Raw genomic sequence first — 20,473 nt, 5'->3', positions numbered from 1 at the left:
AAAACTAGGAGAACAGAAGACCCAGAAGTCTTTTATTTCAGAAAAAATAGGAGAGTGTATTTCTTTGGGAAAGTGAATTGTGGTATGTTGTTCTTGCTTAATTAAATTCAAATGTAACCTAAATGTTCACTTGGAGCTAGCTTTACTTATTGCTACCTCTTGGCTCCCTCCTTCTACAATCCTGAAATGTTCACTCTCTTATTTGTGTTGAAGTAGTATCTGATATGCTTAGAAATGCAGGATCCATGAAGCAAATAATTTCTTCTGAAATGTCTTATCTGTGACATTTGATGACATTTATTGAGCTGCCTGTATCCCTTTAGCAATCTAGAGCATTCCATTTCCTAAGGTTTACTGACATGGGTTGATCAGTTTAGTGGACAAATAACCTTTAAAGAACAAAGTATAGGCCTGACATAATATGAGTACAGAGGACAAATTTGCCCACATCAGTGAAATAAATTCTCTGGAAACTGACATTTTGTGTTACGAGATTAGACAAACACATCTAGATTGGCACTTCCATTTCTGTGGTTCTATGATTCGGATTCCTTTTTTCCTTCCCGTTCTCTCCCACCCTGCCTTCCTGTTTTCTCCCAGTACTGGTGAAAGGAAAGTGAGGAACCTGGAGATGGGTGAGCCAGAAATGAAAGACAGAGACCAGGCAGAGATACACATGAGAGTTTATTTGTCAGAGCTGACAAATAAAGACCATCTTTCCATAGATGGAGAGAGGCAATACAGGCTTGGGTTCCATGACTTTTGGGGGCAGGCTCTGGGATAAGAGCTGGGCGGGTCCTAAAGCAAGCGATTAAGGGTGGGGTTGGTATGAGGGAGTAGTGAGCCTTTCTCAGAAAGGGCCTTGGGTGGGGAAATCGGTAAATTTTTCTTAAAATGGTGGCTTAAGTGCCATCCAGATGTTAAGCAAGGACCTTACAACTGGGAATCCAACTCAGGGCCTTGCAGATACTAGGCAAGTAATCTACCATTAAGCTACATCTCCAGCTTTCCCCACTCTCCCCTCTTTTTTTTTTTTCCTCTTTTTAAAATTTTGAGACAGCAATTTTTCAAATTGCTGAGGCTGGCCTTAGATTTGCAGTCCTGTCTCAGTTTTTCAAGTCCTGGGATTACAGGTGTGTACTACCATGCACTGTTTCAGATTATTTGGAAATCACTTTTCTATATTCAGTAGTTTGAATTTTGAATATTTTCCGTAAACTTCTGCAATGTCTCCCCTGTTTTATAAATTAGAAAATTTGGATATACAAAGAAGTAAAAGAAAAATTCTATGAACATACACCCAAATGTCTTTTACCTAGATTCAGCAGGTATAGCTATATATGATCCATCCCTTCCTTCCTTCCTTTTTTTTTTTTTTGTTTTGAGATGGGGTCTTGCTATGTTGCCCAGACCAAACTTGAACGCTTCTGGCTCAAGAGATTCTCCCAGCTTAACCTCACAGTGTAGTATGTGCCTGTAGACCTCAAGTACATGGGGTCTACAGGCACATACTACACTGTGCTTGGCCTTATATTTCTTCATCTGTATTTAAGTATTCATTTTTACTTTTATTGAATAATATTGCAGACATTTTGAAATTTCACTTATAAATATTTCAGAATGCATTTCTTAAAAATAGTCATTTTTCTGTTTAGCCAGAATTCCATTATTATGCCTAGAAATCTTATAATTCTATAATATAAAATATCTAATAAAACTTAGATTTACCAGTTCCTACAAATATTATAGAGTTGTTTCAATTCAGGGTTTAATCAAGGTTTATGTATTGCTTTAGATTCATTTATCTCTTGAGTCTAGTAGTCTAGAATAGGCTTTTCACTGTAAGGTCATCTGGACAGCCATCTTAAGTGATAGCTGCCATTTTAAGAAAAATTTTGCTTTCCTGCACAAGGACCTCACTGAGAAAGTCTCATCACTCCCTCATAATCCAACATTTCACCACCTGCATTCCCAGCATTCTTTCCCGCCCAAGGGCACTACACAACTCCCTCATACCAACCCTACCCTTAACCGCTTGTGTTAGGACCAACCCAGCTCTAATCCTTGAGCCTCCCCCATAAAAGTCTCAAACCCCAAGCCTGTGTTGCCTCTCTCCATCTATGGAGAGATGGCCTTTGTCAACTCTAACAAATAAACTCTCATGTATATATCTACCTGATCTCGGCCTTTCATTTCTTGCTCGCCTATCTCCTGGCTTTCCCTTCACTTATCCCTTCCCTTATGTTGACATTTTGAAGGTGTATGATTCGTGTGAAATGCACTCTTTTAGATTTGTCGACTTTCTCGTGGTGTTGCTTAACATGCTTCTGTATCCCCTGTACTTCCTATAAACTTAAAATTCATATTAAGCTTTCTTAATCTAGAGTTGATCAATTTTTTCAATTGGGACTAAAAAAAATTTGTTTTTGTTTTCAGTTTCTTCTAACAGGAATTTAGCATTTCCTTCTATTTTATTTTTTTAATTTGTTATAATTGACCTTCCACTATTAACGTAGGCAACAAACTAGAGTTTTCAGCTGTACCAATAATTTTGTCAGGAATATCAGTGCTTTTCATATTTGCAATAACAGTAAGACAATATCTTGAAAACAATGGGTTCTGCTCGAATTCAGGACCCCCAAAAGACCATCAGAGACCAAGATCAATGTAAGCAGCAAAGAGGTGTTTATTGCGAGCTAGCTCTGTCCTCCACACGCCCCCTGAGCCCAGGGTTTGCAGCAGTTTTATATACTCTTTGGGAAAGGCAGGGACTTAACATACATCATAGCATCTCTTAGCAAATCATCACACACCGCGGGAAAATCATAAAACAACTCTAAAACATGGTTAGCACACATTCACTGGTGGGAACAAGTTGGGTAAGGGTGATTGGTTAGTACAAGAGGGATAGTCATTTGAACTGATTGGTTTAAACCACGAGGGGTGTCGTGCTGAACTACATGGTTTCCCAACATGTTATCAACCACCATAAACTACTGGGAGGGCCACCTGGCATCCCAGGTATTTTCCCTGTCTCATGCTGATTGGTGGTTGTTAGGGGGTTGCTGTGGGTCCTCACCTGGCCTGACTGAGTCTGGGACAGCCGGCTCCTCAGATCTCTCCTGTTATTTGTAGATAAACAACTCATCAGGGTGGGTATGTGCCTGGGAGTGCTCTGTGGGTTCTTTCCAAGGACAAGGGTCACGCCCCCTTCCTTGGACAGGCTTTGCTCTGAGGTAGAGGCTAGTTTCTCAAATGTTCATTTTCTTTATACTTCATAGTAGTTATCAGAGACCTCTTGTCAGATCCTCGTCAAATCTTATTTAATGTGTTAATATAGAAACACATATATTACTGTATCACACATTGTTTGTAAAACAGTTTTTAAGTACATTTCAATATGTTTTCTACCTATCTACCTACCTTCCTTCCTCCCGATCTTTTTTTTTTTAAACTGGGAATTGAACCAAGAGTACTTAACTACTGAATGGTATCCTTAGCCCTTTTTATTTTTTATTTTGAGATGCTTTTGCCAAGTTGCTTAGGGCCTTGCTAAGTTGCAGAGGCTGGCTTCAAACTTGAAATCTTCCTTCTTCAGCCTCCCAAGTTGCTTCACCTAGCTTAATATGTTTTCCTTTGTAACCTTTTCAGTTATATTACTTGAATTTGAAAGAGTCTGAAAAAGGGTCTGTATTGCACTGTCTAGTAGTAGTCAAGTAGCAAGGGCGACTGAATACTTGAATTGTGGCATGTCTGAGTTGAGATTTGCTCTAAGTATAAAATAGATACCATATTTTGAATATTTACAGCTTAGGTAAAGTATCTCTAATTTGAAAATATTAATTATATCTTAGAATGATAACATTATATATGTTAGGCTAGATATATATTAAAATGTATTTCATCCAGTTTTTAAAAAATCTTTTTAAATGTGGCTACTGGAAAATTTAAGTTGATTTGATTTATGGTATTGGGGGGGTTGAATGTGTGTGGGGGGTACTCTCCCACTAAGCTATATCTCTAGCCCTTTAAACTTCATTTTTTAAAAGACCTAGTTGCTTAGGCTGGCCTTGAATTTGTGATCTTCCTGCCTCGGCCTTCCAGGTTGCAGGGATTATAGGTGTGCGTGCACCTCAATACCCAGCTGCTTTTTTTCTTTTGAGGATCCATAACCTGTGATCCTAAGGGTATTTATGTACTTGGTTATGTAATGCCAGATTCGTGGGACCCCAGTAGACCTCCAGGAGCCGAATCCGATGCAATCACACAAGAGTTTTTATTGCAAGCTCGAGCCTGGACTCATAGTCGTTCCCGATGCAGTGGTCCCAGGGAGTGAGTCCTGGTCCTTTGTCCAGTGAGATTTTATAGGTTTTGGGGGGATACTCTATGCGTCACAACATCACACAGCAAATCATTCCATACCGCGGGAAAATCAAACAACAAATCTTAACCTTGTTTAGCTCATTCACTGGCAGGAACAAGTTGGGTAGGGGTGATTGGTTAGTACAAGAGGGGATTCCTTTGAATTGATTGGTTTAGGCCACAAGGGGTATACATGCTAAACTACATGGTTTCCCAACATGTTATTAACCACCATAAACTACTAGGGGTCATCTGGCATTCCAGGTATTTTCTTTGTCTCAAGCTTATTGGTGGTTGCTAGGGGGTTACTATGGGTCCTCACCTAGCCTGAGTCAGGGACACCTGGCGCCACAGATCTCTCCTGTTATTTGCAGACAAACAATTCAGCAGGGTGAGTATGTACTTAGGAGTGCTCTGTAGGTTTTTCCCAGGACAAGGGTCACGTCCCCTTCCTTAGGACAGGCCTTGAGGTAGAAGCTGGTGTTATTTATTTATTTTCAAAAATGGAGTCACATCAGTTTCTCAGTTATAAGTAGTTGCACTCATTATTCTTGTTCTTTTTAATTTTTTGATATCTTCCCCAGTCTGGTCTTAAACTCCTGGGCTCAAGCAATCTTTAGCCTCCCAAGTAGTTGGGACTGTGGGCACATGCAGCTGTGCTAGGCTCATTGTTGTTGTTGTTGTTGTTTTTGTTGTTCTTTTCATTGAACATTCCCCCCCACAGTCTTAAAAGCTCTAATGGAAATTTCTACTGAAACTGATCTAGTGACATATGATTGAGTGCATCTTAACCTTCTTCTGGTTTTCAGTGATACTAGTTGTAGGTGCACAAGGCACCAGACTTAGGTATTATGTTTTAATAGAACAAGACAGGGGGCTGGGGATGTGGCTCAAGCGCTCGCCTGGCATGCGTGTGGCCTGGGTTCGATCCTCAGCACCACATACAAACAAAGATGTTGTGTCTGCCGAAAACTTAAAAAAAAAAAAAGAACAAGACAAAATGTTTTCTAGGAATTTATAAAAAAATGAATTGAGGTATACCTATTTAACTAATATTGCAGTATAACTGTTGTGGAGTAAGAAAAATTAGAATCTTTTTTAAAAATTTTTTTTTATTTTTCAATTTTCAGTGGACACAACATCTTTATTTTTATGTGGTGCTGAGGATCGAACCCAGTGCCCCACGCATGCCAGGTGAGTGTGTTACTGCTTGAGCCACATCCCCAGCCCCGAATCTTTTGTATTAGTTTTTTTTTTTAAAAGAAGAATTTTTTTGTGTGTGTTAGGGATCGACTTGGCCCTTGTGTTGTGCAGTTAGGCAAGCTTTTTACCACTGAACTACATTCCCAGCCCAAGGAAAATTAAAAAAAAAAAAAAAAAAAGCTGTTATTCATGTTAGCTTTTCATCTTGCTTCTAAAGGTAGGGTGGAAAACTGGAAATAGAAATGTCTAGGTAACAGAGCAGCCCAAAGGGAAAAGTTCTATGTGTTTGAGAGTACTTGTTTGTACCCTTAATGTTTGTAAACTCGAAATTGTTAAGAGGTTGTAAAAGTTACTGGGTCTCATGTGCATGCTAGTTATAATTATTTTACCTTGTATATATATAGCTTTTCTTATATAAAAGTCTTTAAGTTGGAGAATATTTGCTATATGTATATTTCACGATTGTTTTTGATATTTGCCTGACTTTGGCCTTTGATTTCTTTCTTAGAAATGACTGCTGTTCACACAGGCAACATAAACTTCAAATGGGACCCCAAAAGTCTAGAGATCAGGACTTTGGCAGTTGAAAGACTATTGGAGCCTCTTGTTACACAGGTAAGAATCTGAAAACACAAATACATAGTTGTAGCATGGTTCTATAGCAGTAGGCTTGAGTAGACCAAGGTTATTTCTTTCAAAGTCTTAATATGATTGGTTGAATTTAGTGTGATAGTTTTTATATGATTTGGCTCATCTAATAATTGAATATTGATACAGAGATTTATTTAATTCGTTGGAACACATTGCTACAATTTTCTTGAGTCATATTGCCAATAGTGGAGGCTGTTGGTATATAGAGCAGATTTTTAGATATTGGCACTTTGAGAGAACTTCACCCTTCCTTAAAGGGGAAACTCAAGGAAGTTGTGATATGGATCCTTGTTAAGGTTCCTTACTCAGCTTAATGCCCTTTGTTTTCTTTTTTTTAAAAAAAAATTTTTTTTAGTTGTAGATGGACACAATACCTTTATTTTATCCATCTATCTATCTATCTATCTATCTATCTATCTATCTATCTATCTATCTATCTTTATGTGATGCTGAGGATCGAACTCAGTGCCTCACACATGCCAGACGAGTGTACTACCACTGAGCCATAACCCTAACCCCCAGCTTAATGCCCTTTCATTGTGTAGGATTAATTAGCAGGTAATTGAATTTGAGGGCATAGTTTTGGGTATTCTGTTACAAATACATGTATCATAATGTGATGGCATTTATCAATTGTCAGTAATTAGCTATGCGCTTTTAGTATTTTGGTATAGTTTACATGTATGTGTGAGAGAATATGAGATATATCAAGTAAGTAGCATTTGACAATCTTTTAAAAAAAATTCTATTCCAACTTACAGATGTAAACTAGTATTTTATATATCTCTATATAGGAGTGTATGGTAAGAGTGGAATATTTACTCTCTGGACCCCGTGTACTATAGCCGTCTTTTGTTTGGCAGATTTACACTATAACAAATCATTAATCATTTCATCCTACGGATCATAAGGTATTATACATATTAATACTGATTAGTATTCTGGGACTTAAAGCATCATCACAGTAGGCTTCTATGGGTAGTCACTCTTCTTTTTAATGACCTTTACTAATTAATTGCTAAGATTTGTGAGAATAAACTGAACAAAGACTTCAGAAGCAAATTATCTTAAAAATGTTTTGTAAACATTGATAACAATGACAAAATGTGGCTTTCTGGTGAAATTCATTGTCAACTTATTTATTTATTTATTTGTGATGCTGGGGATTGAACCCAGGGTCTTGTGCATGTTAGGCAAGCAATCTTCGAAATGAGCTATATTCCCAGCCCTCATATTGTTAATCTTTCTAGAACTTCATGGTGACATAGAAGAGAGATATCTTAACTTATTTCTTCTTTCTTTTTTTTTTTTGTTTTGCTTACAAACAAAACTTTGTTGAAAAAACACCAAAATTGGAGATCAAACATAATTACATTATCTTGGTAGGGTAACTAGAAATACTGAACTTATAAGGCTTTTGTGAGAAAACACAAATTCAGGAAGTTGTACGTCATTAACAGTTTCTTCTTCTAAATGAACAACCTTCTGTGAGTTTGGCCTTTCCTCTTATAGGCTGGTACAACAGTGTCAAACAACCTACACAAAGAACCGCTGAGCATGGCTGAGAACTGTGGAAATCTTGTTGCAACCTGAACATTTTACATACATAAAATAAGAATTTGGACTTTGAACTAGTCATTTCTTATGTTTTTTTATTTTCCAAGGAAGGATTAAACAGATCTCTAGCCAATCAGCAGAGACAATGATTCAGAAGTTAAAGTTATTTTTAAATAATACCATTTTCATCAATATTCCGTGTTCCCAAGTTCCTAATTTGTAAAGTCAAAATATTTTTTATTGCTGGGTATGGTGGTGTAAGCCTCTGTTTCTAGCGACTTGGGAGGCTAAGGTTCCTTACTCAGCCTTTAAAGCCAGCCTCAGCAACTTAGTGAAGCACTTAGTAACTCAACTGTCTGTAAATAAAACAAAAAAGGGCTGCTGGGGATGTGGCTCAGTGGTTAAGCGCCTCTGGGTTCAATCACTGGTACCTCTACACACACGTTTATATTTATATTTGTATATTATCTTACACATTAAGGAAGCTAAGTTATTTTGAAACCTAAGTTTAGTATCATTGCTTTATATCTTAAATATGGTAAGAGTTGTTATTTAATGCTTACTGCAATGTTTCCTTATGAATAATTTACTGATGCTATCTTTTAGGTTGTTAGTCTTTCTTTTGTTTTCATTTTAGATGACTGCGATTTAATTAATTTTTAAAATGAAACCTTTAGGTTACAACCCTGGTAAACACCAACAGTAAGGGACCCTCTAATAAAAAGAGAGGTCGTTCTAAGAAGGCCCACGTTTTGGCTGCATCTGTTGAACAAGCAACTGAGAATTTCTTGGAGAAGGGGGATAAAATTGCAAAGGAGAGTCAGTTTCTCAAGGAGGAGCTTGTGGCTGCTGTAGAAGATGTTCGAAAGCAAGGTAGGTCAATATTTTTTTTTTATATAGAGGCAAGCCTTTATAGAAAATTGGTCGTACTCCCCCCCCGCCCCCCGAATGCAATCCAGGACCTTGTATATGCTAGGTAATAACCCTGCCACTGGGTTACATCCCCAGGTTCTGCAAAAGCCATCTTTGGAGGAAATTTTGTGTGGTCAGTAGTCAGTGCTTGCTACTTAATTATTCAGTAACTTATAATATTTATTTGAGTTGTCTAATTAATTGTACAGGCGCATATTTTAATCAGAAGATATGCTTACATTAAAATGTCTTTTTGGAGAGTCTGAATCTACTTCTCTTGGGTGTTTCAAGAATTAGTTAAGTCACAGAAATGTTATTGCACAATTCTAAAGGGTATAAAAGTGACAGAAGTTTTATCTTTCTTCTTGTGATACCTCTTCTTAATTCATAGTAATGATATTGGATAATGTGAAACATTTAGCTTGATAATATTCATTACTCTAAAAATACCCTAGAAATTTGTCCTGTACTTTCACACTAGTATGTTAAATCATCTATGCATATTTGTACTGGTTTGTGTTTGACATAAATATATCTGGGCATAAAGAAAAATAAAATTATGGCATTTGCTGGCAAATGGATGGAACTGGAAACTATCATGCTAAGTGAAATAGTCCAATTCCAAAAAACCAAAGCTAAATGTTCTCTCTGATATACAGAGGGAAGAATATAAATTCATTGGATTAGACAAAGGGTTAGGGAGATGGCATAGGAAAGACAGAAGAATGAATCGGACGTAACTTTCCTATGTTCATATTGAATACATGACCAGTATAACTCCACATCATGTACAACCACAAGAATGGGAAGTTATATCCCATGTATGTATGTCAGAATACATTCTACTGTCATGTACAACTAAAAAGAACAAATAAAAAAATTATATTAACTCATTTAAAAAAATATCTTGGCTTACATGAATCATGTTTTTGTCAACTCAAAATTGAATAGGTAAAATGGTAAGTTAATCCACACCTTACCAGTAATTATTATTAGAAAAATTATCATTGTTACACTGTAAATTTGAAAAGAAGACTTTAAATCTGGAAGATAATTTTTTTTTTTTTTTTTTGGGTGCAGTACAGAGGGTTGGACATAGGACCTTGCACATGCTAAGCAAGGGCTCTGCCATTAGCCACATCCCCAGTCCTTTTTATTTTACTTTGAGACTGGGTCTCAGTAAATTGTCTTGACTGCCCTTGAACTTTCTATCCTACTTTTAGTTTTCATAGTAGCAAGGATAATAAGCATATACCACTATGCCCTACTGAGGGTAAACTTATTGAAATCTGTAGTTCTGTGTTAGACCTGTGTTCTAGTAGGAGCAATTCAACAAAGATGTAAGTTTTGTAGGCTATTGGATATCAGCTAAGGTGAATTGAGCCTCTAATATGGACAGTGCTTTACTGGCCTTTAGGAGGACTTCACTTCTGGTACCCTAAATAGCAAAGTACATAGGCCACTGGAGTCTAAGTCAAATTCATCCTTGTGACAGTACCCAAAAGGAGGAGTATCTTTGATAGAGATGACATTTCCAGTTGTTCTGAATTTGTGAACTAAAAACCTTATTTGGGGGCTGGGGTTGTGGCTCAGTGGTAGAGCACTCGCCATGCATGTGTGAAGCCTTGGATTTCATACCCAGCACCACATAAAAATAAATAAATTAAATAAAGGTATCATGTCTATCTAGAACTAAAATCTATCTATCTATCTATCTATCTATCTGTCTATCTATGTATCTATCTATCTTATTTGGTGAATATTTCAGTTTCAGGCTAAAGATAAATATCTCTAATACTAAAAATAATGAAATTATTAAAATTTTTAATATGAGTGGGGTGGCTATATTAGTTTCCTAGGCCTGTCAGAATATAAATTATTATAAATTTGATGGCTTATAACAATAGAAACTTATTCTTCCGTAATTCTAGAGGTAAAAAATATGAAATTAGGGACTGGGGTTGTGGCTCAGAGGTAGAGCACTCGCCTTGTGCGTGTGAGATCTGGGTTCCATCCTCAGCACCACCTAAAAATAAATAAATAAATGTATTGTGTCCAACTATAGCTAAAAAATAAATATTTTTTTAAAAAGAGGGTGGCTGGGGTTGTGGCTCAACGGTAGAGCACTAGCCTAGTATGTGTGAGGCCCTGGGTTCGATCCTCAGCACCACATAAAAATAAATAAATAAAGGTATTGTGTCCAACTATAAAAGTAAAATATTAAAAAAAATATGAGGGCTGGGAATATAGCTCAGTTGGTAGAGTGCTTGCCTTGCATGCACAAGGCCCTAGGTTCAATTCCCAACACTGACCCCCCCCCCCAAAAAAAAAATATATATATATCTATATATATGAAATTGTAGTTTTGGCAGGCTTGGTTCCTTCTTGGGGTTCAGGAAGAATCTACTCCATGCCTTTCTCCTGGCTTCTTTTATATTTTTGCAGATTGGGAATTGAACCCAGGGGCACTTTACCACTGTGCTACATTTCTAGTCCTTTTTATTTTTTTAGATAGGGTCTTGTGATCTTGAACTTGGTGATTCTTCTCTCTAAACCTCCAATCACTGGGATTTCAGGCATGTGCCTCCACACTGTGCTGTTCTTGCTTCTTGGGTTACTAGGAGTTGGAGAAAAGGCACTCCAATCTCTGTTTTTTGTCACATACCATACTGTTTTTCTTGTGTATCTCTGTGTCCATATTTCCCTTTCCTTCTAAGAGCATCATCAGTCATTGAGTTAGGGCTTTCATCCTAATCTAGTGTGACCTCATCTTAACTTGATAACCATCTGCAAAAACTCTAATTTAAAGTTCACATTCTAAATAAGTTCACATTCTAAATAAGTTCACATTTACAGGTTCTGGGTGGATATGAATTTCTAGCCTAGTACAAGGATTCGAATTTGTTTTAAAGCAGTGCTTTTTATCTTCCCTTTTGTATTCTAGGCAAGTATCCGGTCTGTATCCCCAGCCCCTTAGCAGTTTAATGTCCAGTTTAGGAACATTTTGAGCTTTCTGCGGAGGAAATTAAAATGACTCTTACTTCATTTTCCTCTATGGAAAAGTTCTGTTCCCCAGCCCTTCTTATAGCCTGTAGTGAAATTCCACAGTTGTAACAGATGTGTTTGGCCAAGTCTTCATTGTGTCTACTGACCAAAACATTTTAAAAATATATTTAATTGTTGCAGGTAATAATATACATATATTTCTTGTTTTAGAAGTATCTCTGATGCAAATCATGGTATAATCCACACATTCTCCCTCAAACTGCCCCGCCCCCCTTTTGAATGCAGATCTGAATTTCTCTTTGCTTGTTATTTTTGTTTATATCTGTGAAAATCTTGTATGTGATTCTGAATCATAAAGACTTGTTTTCCTGGTCCAACTTTTCAGTTACTTATGATCATGGTCCTATTCATCATAATTTGTCTTTCTGCCAGGGGTTGGGGGTAGGGTAGAGAAATACAACCAAACTATAATTGTCTCCCATCATCATTGCATCAGATAGAAAAAGCTGAAGTGCTTTGCTTTTTTTGTTGGCTAAGTTTTTTCTTTGGAGAATGTTAACAATTGGTGATAAACCCTGTTTTCTGTCATTAGTAAAACAAAATATATATTATGAAAATGATTAAGCACAGATTTAAAAAAAATCAGATAAGACTCTGTTTTGTTGCTGAAGCTGTTTATTCATGTTTGGAACCCTGAAGTAGTGTTGCTATCTAGATTTTTTGATGGCCTCCCTTAAAAAAGTGGAGCCTAACCTCAAACCTCAGCAGTGTTGCTTGGACTTAGTAACTCAGTTCTGTAATGGAATGTGGAGGAAGTGATGTGATCTACTTTGGAGGCAAAGTTATAAAAAGGGATCATATTTACCTGACTTTTTCTCATGGAATATTCACTCTGGGGAAGGCTGGCTGCTATGCCAGAAAACACTTATGAGGTCCTGTAGAGAGGAGCTGAAGTATCTGTCAGCAGTCAGCACAACTTTGTCAGTCATGTGAGTTAACTCCCTTAGAAGTAGATCCTCCACCTCTAATCAAGTTTCAAATGACATTAACCAACCAACTTTAAATCCCTGGCCCACAGAGAAACCCAGGAGATAATAAATGTTTTAAGCTATCAGCTTTTATAATAATCGTTAGGCAGCAAACGAGAATTATTATAAACACCTTTGCTGGCTTGACTTCAGTGGTTTTGAGCATTAATGCAAAAGCTTGACCTAACTGTAGTCATTTTTACTAGTATATAAAATAAATGCTTATCTATGGAAAGTCCTAGTTGCTAAAGGAAGTGTAAGAAAATTGTCATTTACCAGCAATTACTTTTGTTTAGAATAATGTTTGGCAAATTTTTTTTGGTTAAGGGCCAGGGAGTCAAATCTGTTGAAACTATTGTTACTTCTGTCTTGGGAAAGCAGCTACGGACAATATATAACAGATGGGCATGGTCTTGTTTTAATAAAACAAAACTTATTTATAAATACAGGAGGTGGGCTAGAGTTTTGGAGGGTGGGGGTACTGGGAATTTAACCCAGAGGTGCTTTACCACAGAGCTACATCCCTAAGCCTTTTGATTTTTTTTTTTTTTTTTTTGGAGACAGGCTCTCAATAAGTTGCTGAGACTGGTCTTGAATTTGCTATTCTCCTGCCTCAGACTGCTGAGCTGCTAGGATTACAGCAGTGTGCCACCATGCCCAGCAGCGAGTTGGGCCAGATTTGATTTATAGGCTGTAGTTTGCCTAACCCCTAACCTAGGTGTTTTTTTTTTTTTTTGAGACTAATAAAATTATAAGGTTACTATTTTAAAAGTAGTATTTGTTCATAATTTATTTATAACACTTATGAGCCAAAAAATTAAGCCTTGTATGTCTTTGGGTTTGTACACATTCTATGCAGTCATAATGAACATCTAGAAACTTGATTTTTACATGGCTAACGTAAGACTAGAAAAACGCCGCACCACACGACACAGATTACCAAAGAGGTTTCCGCTTTATTACAAAAGGCTGTGTGTTTATATAGGTCTAAGAGAGGTAGCAGGGGCTGAGGTAGATAACAGGTCGCCCGTTTATTGGCAAGCTCTTCCATATGTCAGTTCCGGAGCCCAAGAAGTTAATTCTAATTGGGGCTAAGGCTTCCCACCAGCAGGATTTGAACATTGGCACCGGCGGGAACGTTTCACGCCAGTGAAAGAAACAAAGAAGAGAAGGAGGGTCGTTAGACGCCATGCTGGGGTTTTTCTCTGGGGTGCGGCTGCCTTATGTTTTCCCAACATTCCTCCCTTTTTTGTTTTCTTAGAAAGTGGGGCGTCGTTGGTCAGATCCGGCTGCTTCCTGCTGTGTTGGGGCGGCGTGGGCCTAGAAAGGGAAGTGGAGGAATGTTCGGGGGCGGGGGGGGGGCGCAGGTCTGGGGATATCATGGCAACCAGAAATAAAACCCAGTGGCTATAGACAGCTACTTCCGTAGGGGTGAAGTCTATGAAAGTTCCCTGAAATCACAAGTTGTTGATGGCATTGAACCAGTCCTGGATGGAGGAGATTGTTGGTATCAGCCACTGGTCCTGTAACAGAGACTCTAGGAAATATTGAAAGCGTTGCCTTGACATGGCGTCACCAGCACCTAAAGAAAATCAGAGCGAACAAAAACAGGATGAAGATAAAATTAAAGCAAATGTCAGTTTTTTGGCAGAAGTTCCATGTCGGGGGACTGACAGAGAAGAGGCCAAGGGCCATAAGGAGGCTTAAAAGGACATAAAGGCTTAAAAATCCAGGATGGCAGATTAAGAGGTTCTCCGGGCTCATTGTCTTCCGCTGTCCGTTGCATTCCATCGCACCTGGTAGTGAGCTTCAGCAATGAGTGAGCTGTTCTCTTGAAGATGTTGGGGGCTCATCGGTCATCAGAGGCTGGTAGTACCTAAGCAGAGGCTGGCTGAAAATTTGGTTAGAGATCTTCCGTAATTGGCCCTGTAGGAAGCAAAGCAGACAGGGCAGGAACAGACACATCAGGAAAAGAAGATGTATGGGCCCTAAAAGAGGCAACAGCCATGATTGGAAGTGGGCTAAAAAGAAGGTGGCAAATGGGTTTTGGTTTGGTGGATTTTTCAAAGAGGTAGCCAAGTCGGTGAGCTTGACTACATTAATTTCCACAAGGCCTGATTCGTTGATGTAGTAACAGCATTCTTCCCTCAAGAAAAGACAGGTTCCACCTTTTTCGGCTGTGAGTAAGTCTATAGCTCGTCAATTTTGAAGAGTAACTTGAGCCAAGGATGTGACCTGCCTTTGTAAAGATGCTAGAGATTCTGCCGTAGAAGTGAGCGCTTGTTCAAGTTTAGAACTTAAGTCCTGTACAGCCCATAAGGAGTGTCCTAGAGCTCCACCAGAAATTCCGGCTCCCGCTACAGATACAGCCAGTGAGAGATCCACCAGTATTGGAAGGGAAGCAGCCCGCTTATTCTGCACTGGGGGAGACAAGAGGGCCTGCACTTCAGCTGGGGTATAGAGAGTCAATTGCGGGACAAGCGTCACCAGTATACATGGGGTAGAGGTGTTGGTGAATAAGATAGTGATGAGAGAACCATTACACCAGAAGAATGAGCCAGGTATTGCATAGAGGGTGAAGTTAAAGGTGATGTTAGAGTGGCAAAACTTTGGGAGACACCCAAGCCCAGGAGGCAGTGCTGGGGAATCACAGTATGGTTAGACTCCATGGAGCGTCGGGTGAAAGGGTTTGGAGAGAACGGCGGACAGATGGAGTGGAGAAATTTGAGAGGTCAGAAGCCTAGAAGTTCAAGGGAACCGCTGCAAGCAAAGGTCGAGTCAGAGAGGCGCATAAGTAGCAATCATTTGGTGTGATGGCGGGGAGGGTTAGATTTAAGAAGGTTACAGTTTCAGTAAGTAGTCGTAGCCATGAATACTGTGGTGGACTCCCGACATTAGGCTCATATGGATCCTGTATGGAGTCTAACAACTGCTGTTCGGAATGCTTTATGTCAGTAGAGATTATAGCTACTGAGGGCTGGGAGGGTTGAAGCTCTCGGGAGATGGAGATGGAGCCACAGGGGGTGGGAGAGGATATGTCACAGTAGAAGGAAGCATTTACCCTAGAGGTCCAGCGTGGATGGTTAGGGTCAGTGATAGCCAATTGATAGCCCCCCGAGATCAATCTGAAATTTCCAACGGAGGAATCCCCAGTGCATGCATGTGGGTTATGAACGTTACATGACCAATAGGGGCATCCCCCATAGGTTTCGGGCCACCATTTGCAGTAATCCTCTGTCTGATCATATAAGAAGCAAAGGTAAGGCCTAGTGGCTATTTTTAAAAGTTCAGAATTCTGGGAGGAGAGGGAAAGGAAGATAGATGCATTACATCTGGTAGGGGCGCAATCGACTGAAGAAACTAGGTGAGTGTAACGAGGACATATGTCTCGTTACATATGCCTTGGACATATGTCTCTGTGACTTTGAATCTCCAAGTATCATGGTGGAGTAGGGCAGGTGGGACACAAGAGGAGGAGTGACAGGAAAGTTTTAGTTGATTAAGAAAGGCATCCATAGAATAGCTCAAAGGGGCTAAGGCCTGAGGGGGCTCTAGGAGTTGCCCGAATTTGGGTGAGGGCCAATGGCAAAAGATTGGGCCAGGACAGTCTGCGTTCAATAGCAAGTTTAGTGAGATGATCCTTGAGAATGCCATTAGGCCTCTCAACCTTACCCGAGGATTGGGGTCAGTGGGGGATGTGGAGCCTCCAAGTGCTGTTAAGGCCTTTGGAAACTAGTTAAACAATCCGAGAAGTGAAGGCTGGACCGTTGTCTGACTGGATGGAGGCAGGAAGTTCAAACCTAGGAATGATCTGCTTAATGAGGATGAAGGCGACAGTGTCAGCAGTTTCCGATGGTGTCAGCAGTTTTCCTGGAGGTAGGGAAGGCTTCTGTCCAACTGTTAGAGAGTGCTATCCCCAAATTACAAACAGTTAAATCCTATGTCAAGGCCTGACCAAAGTGGTAGGGACTGTCCCTAAAGCCTTGGGGTAGGCCTGTCCATGTCAGCTGTTGAAACCTAAAGAATGTAAGGTCTTCCCATGTGAAGGCAAAGAGGTAATAAAGTCAGGATGCAAAGGCACTGTAAAAAAGCCAGCTTTAAGGTCCAGGACAGTAAAGTGAATGGTCAAAGGGGGATATGAGAAAGAAAAGCATGAGGGTTGGAAACCGAGTGGATGGGAATAACTGCCTCATTAATTAGGTGGAGTTCCTGGACTAAGCGATAGGCTCCGGAGGGTTTGCGCACCGGCAGTATGGGGGTGTTGCTGGGGGAGTCAGTAGGAGTAAGGAGTCCCTGGGCCAGCAACCGGTCTATAATGGGTTTAAGTCCCTCCTTATGGGTTTTGGAGATAGGAAATTGGGAACACAAGGAAGTTTAGTTTGGTGTTTCAGCTGGGTATGGACTGGCTTGTGGTGGGAGGCAATAACCAGCATGGAGATGTCTCAGACCTAGGGATCAGGGGGCAATGGCACAGTAGGTACTGTCAGGTCATTAGAGAGGGTAAGAGTTAAAGGCCAAAGGAGATGGGTGGTAGTATTCTTGGGGTGTAATTGGAGGGTGGCTCCTAATAATTGGAGAACATCTCTGCCTAGGAGAGGAACTGACAGGATGGAATGACCAGAATAGTGAGTGAATGGGTGTCCCTCCAGGGCACAGGCCAGCTTTACAATTCTGTTTGGGGAGAAGGGTTTGTTATCAATCCCCATAACTGAGACCTGGGAAGGAAACAGAGGCCTAGAATGGGCAGGCAAGACAGAATAGGTGGCCCCCGTGTCCACAAGGAAGGTTATGGACTTACCCGCTGCCTGGAGCATTACCCTGGGCTCAGAGAGGGCTGAGGGGGTCTTTGAATCTGGGCTTCTTCAGTCTTCTGCAAACCCCAAAAGTTCAGGAGAGGGGACTGCCTGACTGGTCATACCCCCTGCGTAGAGGCGCCAAGGAAGGACCAGCCAGAGGCAGTCAATCTTCCAATGTCCTGTCTGCTTACAGGTGGGGCATGGCCTGGAAGGAGGCCGTGGGTTTGGGCATTGGCGAGCCCAGTGACCTTCGCATCCATATTTGAGGCGAGCCTCTGGTGGAGAGGAGTGCTGGTTCCCCTCTGAAACTTGCTGGAGATGTAGGCCTCAGGGCTGCTGTTAAGGCCTGAGTTTGGGGTGTTACCTTCTTTTCTGCAATGAAGCCTGCTTTAAAAACCATTTTCACCAGATCTCAGATAGGGGTCCGATAGTCCTCCTCAGCTCATTTGAGCTTTTTCTGATATCATGAGCCGATTGAGTAATGAAATGGGTTGCTAACACTGTAGCCCTGATGGGAGACTCAATATCTAGCTTAATGTATTTGGTTAGGGCCTCTGTAAGGCGGTTGAGAAATAAGGATGGATTTTCATCAGGGTTCTCGGTAATGTCCTTCAGTTTATCAAAGTTAACTACCTTATTAGAAACTGCTTGCATGCAGTCCCAGTTAGATTCAGTTATGGGACATGCACTCGGACTATCCCTTCAGCACCAGCTACTTCCCTGACAGAACAAAGGAACTGTGAGTTATCTGATAAAAGGGATCAGTGGACCCACGTGGGCCTTCCAGGACACCAACCGGAAATCCCTCCTCCGGAACTTCCCCAACCAACTTGAACTCTCCAGGAATCCCCTTGAGAACTCCAAAGTAGTGGACAGCAGGGATCTAATATACAATTGAATACACAGCTTAACATTACCATCATCATCTCAATGGCTCGCTGGCATCACCTCTCAATCATTCCCTTCTGGCCAAATGACTCAGGCTGTGGCTCTCAGCAATAATTGTTTAGTAAGGAGTAATGTAAGAAAAGATTCTTTTCTCAAAAATTTTTTAAAATATTTATTTATTTATTTTTTAGTTTTAGGTGGACACAATATCTTTATTTTACATTTATGTGGTGCTGAGCATTGATCCCAGTGCCTCATGCATGCTAGATGAGCACTCTACCACTGAGCCACAATCCCAGCCCCTCTCAAAATTTAATACATGTTTTTTCCTAGTGCCAGATAGAAATGTTCATAGGGGAGGAGAATCTTCCTTTTTTTGTTGTTGTTGTTGGTACTGGGGATTGAGCTCCGGGGCACTTGACCCCTGAATCACATCCAAAGCCCATTTTTGTATTTAGAGACAGAGTCTCACTGAGTTGCTTAGCACCTCATTTTTGTTGAGCTTGGCTTTGAACTCGAGATCCTCCTGTCTGTCTCCTGAGCTGCTGGGATTACAGGCATGTGCCACTGTGCCCAGCTTCCTTTGCTTTTTTAATCAAGATATAATTCACTCCTATATATAAGTGTGTATATATATATATATATATATATAAAAGTATATATATAAAGTACATATATAAGTATGTATATAAAGTATATAAAATTCACTCCTATAAAGTGTATAGTTCAGTTTTTAGATCTTAGAGGGTTGTATACTATCATTGTTATCTAATTCTAGAACATTTTTATCACCCCTGAAAGAAGTCTTATGCTCATTAGAAGTCACTTTTGATACATATGTATTTTAACAGTATCTAAAGAGTTGGAGCTTTCTTTTAGTATCTTTTGGTGTATTTTATGATCCTTGAATAGGCCTCTGACTCTAAGAAAAGGACCCTTTGCTGAATAGGGAACTGGATGGATAAGATTTAAATGAAACTTGTTTGGAAAGGGAGAGACACTATAAACAGAATCAGTGATGTTAAATTGGTAATGGAATGATGAGGAATAGCTTCTGTAGAGCAGGGTTTTATAATCCGTTGGTCACAATTTTGCAGGTGGCTCTGAAATTAGTATCAGTAACTTGCTGTTCTATCATGACTTTTTTTCCTCCAGCTTATAGGCATTTGTGGGTGGAATAAAGGGGTGATAATCCAAAGAAGTTGAGGTATATTTTAATTTTTTTTCTCACTCACATGTGGGATTTTATTAATGTTATGTATTTCTACATACACATAATATGACAGATATCACTCCCCATCACTTTCCCTTCCCTCCCTGAGGTACATTTTTATGCAATCCCACACTGCTTTTAATATTTGGCTCAGTAAGGGGATGAATACATGATTGTTGCATTGGGCAATAGTAGATTTCCTGGGAAGAAGCATGTGTTGGAGGGACCAGATGTGAATGGGCTGGTTGATCCTTTGTGATTTCCTAGTGGAGACTATGTACTATTTTGTTCTAGAGTTTATAATCAGGACATATAGACATGCAAAGTAAATTAATAACATGAGCGATAGAGGAATGAGTGAGTAAGCAAGGGATTGGAAATCTCTCTGAAGATTCAAACTTGTGCTGGGTCTTGAAAGGTGAAAGAAGGAAGGGGGAAAGTCATCCATGTAAGAAAAATAATGAACATGCAAGTCATGCCTGGGGAATAAGAAGTCCCTGAGTGGAGCCCCACTGATAGAAGTCAGGAGAGAATCTGGGGCTTACAGTTGTTATCATAGTAGTGGAATACCTGCTTAGTATTTGCAAGACCCTGGGTTTGATTCTCCCCTCCCCCCCCTTCCCCTCCAAAAAAGTCTGGAGCTAGATTTAATTTTATTTTTGGAGTTAGATTTTAGGAGGTGGCTTTGAATACTAGGTGAAGAAGGAATGACTATTAGAGGAACTATGTAGAATCAGAGCATTCTATGGTTGGGACAGGTCTCACATCTTCCCATATGCTCAGATATATCAACAGGACTCACTACCTCAGGAAGTACCTCTTTCCAGTATTGGTTTGTGTTTATTTTTAAAGCTTTT

At 39.8% G+C, this 20,473-nt stretch overlaps 1 protein-coding gene and 1 pseudogene across 4 annotated transcripts in view; one reads left to right on the top strand and one right to left on the bottom strand.

Annotated features, from left to right (window-relative positions):
- Positions 1-20,473, top strand: part of Ctnna1 (catenin alpha 1) — a 173,494-nt gene that overhangs the window by 21,739 nt on the left and 131,282 nt on the right. For 2 of the 4 annotated variants that reach the window (XM_058584299.1, XM_058584296.1), the window contains exons 2-4: positions 5,493-5,556; positions 6,074-6,180; positions 8,451-8,646. In XM_058584299.1, the coding sequence (XP_058440282.1) occupies positions 5,550-5,556; positions 6,074-6,180; positions 8,451-8,646 (310 nt within the window). In that variant the 5' untranslated portion in view covers positions 5,493-5,549. The remainder of the gene's footprint in view (positions 1-5,492; positions 5,557-6,073; positions 6,181-8,450; positions 8,647-20,473) is intronic. The other 2 variants (XM_058584297.1, XM_058584298.1) reach the window with 1 other exon arrangement.
- Positions 7,670-7,900, bottom strand: LOC124103677 (small ribosomal subunit protein eS27-like; annotated as a pseudogene).

Source organism: Marmota monax, unplaced genomic scaffold, assembly GCF_021218885.2.
Source record: "Marmota monax isolate L192 unplaced genomic scaffold, Marmota_monax_Labrador192_F-V1.1 WCK01_AAM20220418_F8-fsc00006, whole genome shotgun sequence".
Lineage (NCBI taxonomy): Eukaryota > Metazoa > Chordata > Mammalia > Rodentia > Sciuridae > Marmota > Marmota monax.
The sequence above is the reverse complement of the archived record's forward strand: the minus strand, read 5'-3'. Positions and strand labels throughout refer to the sequence as shown.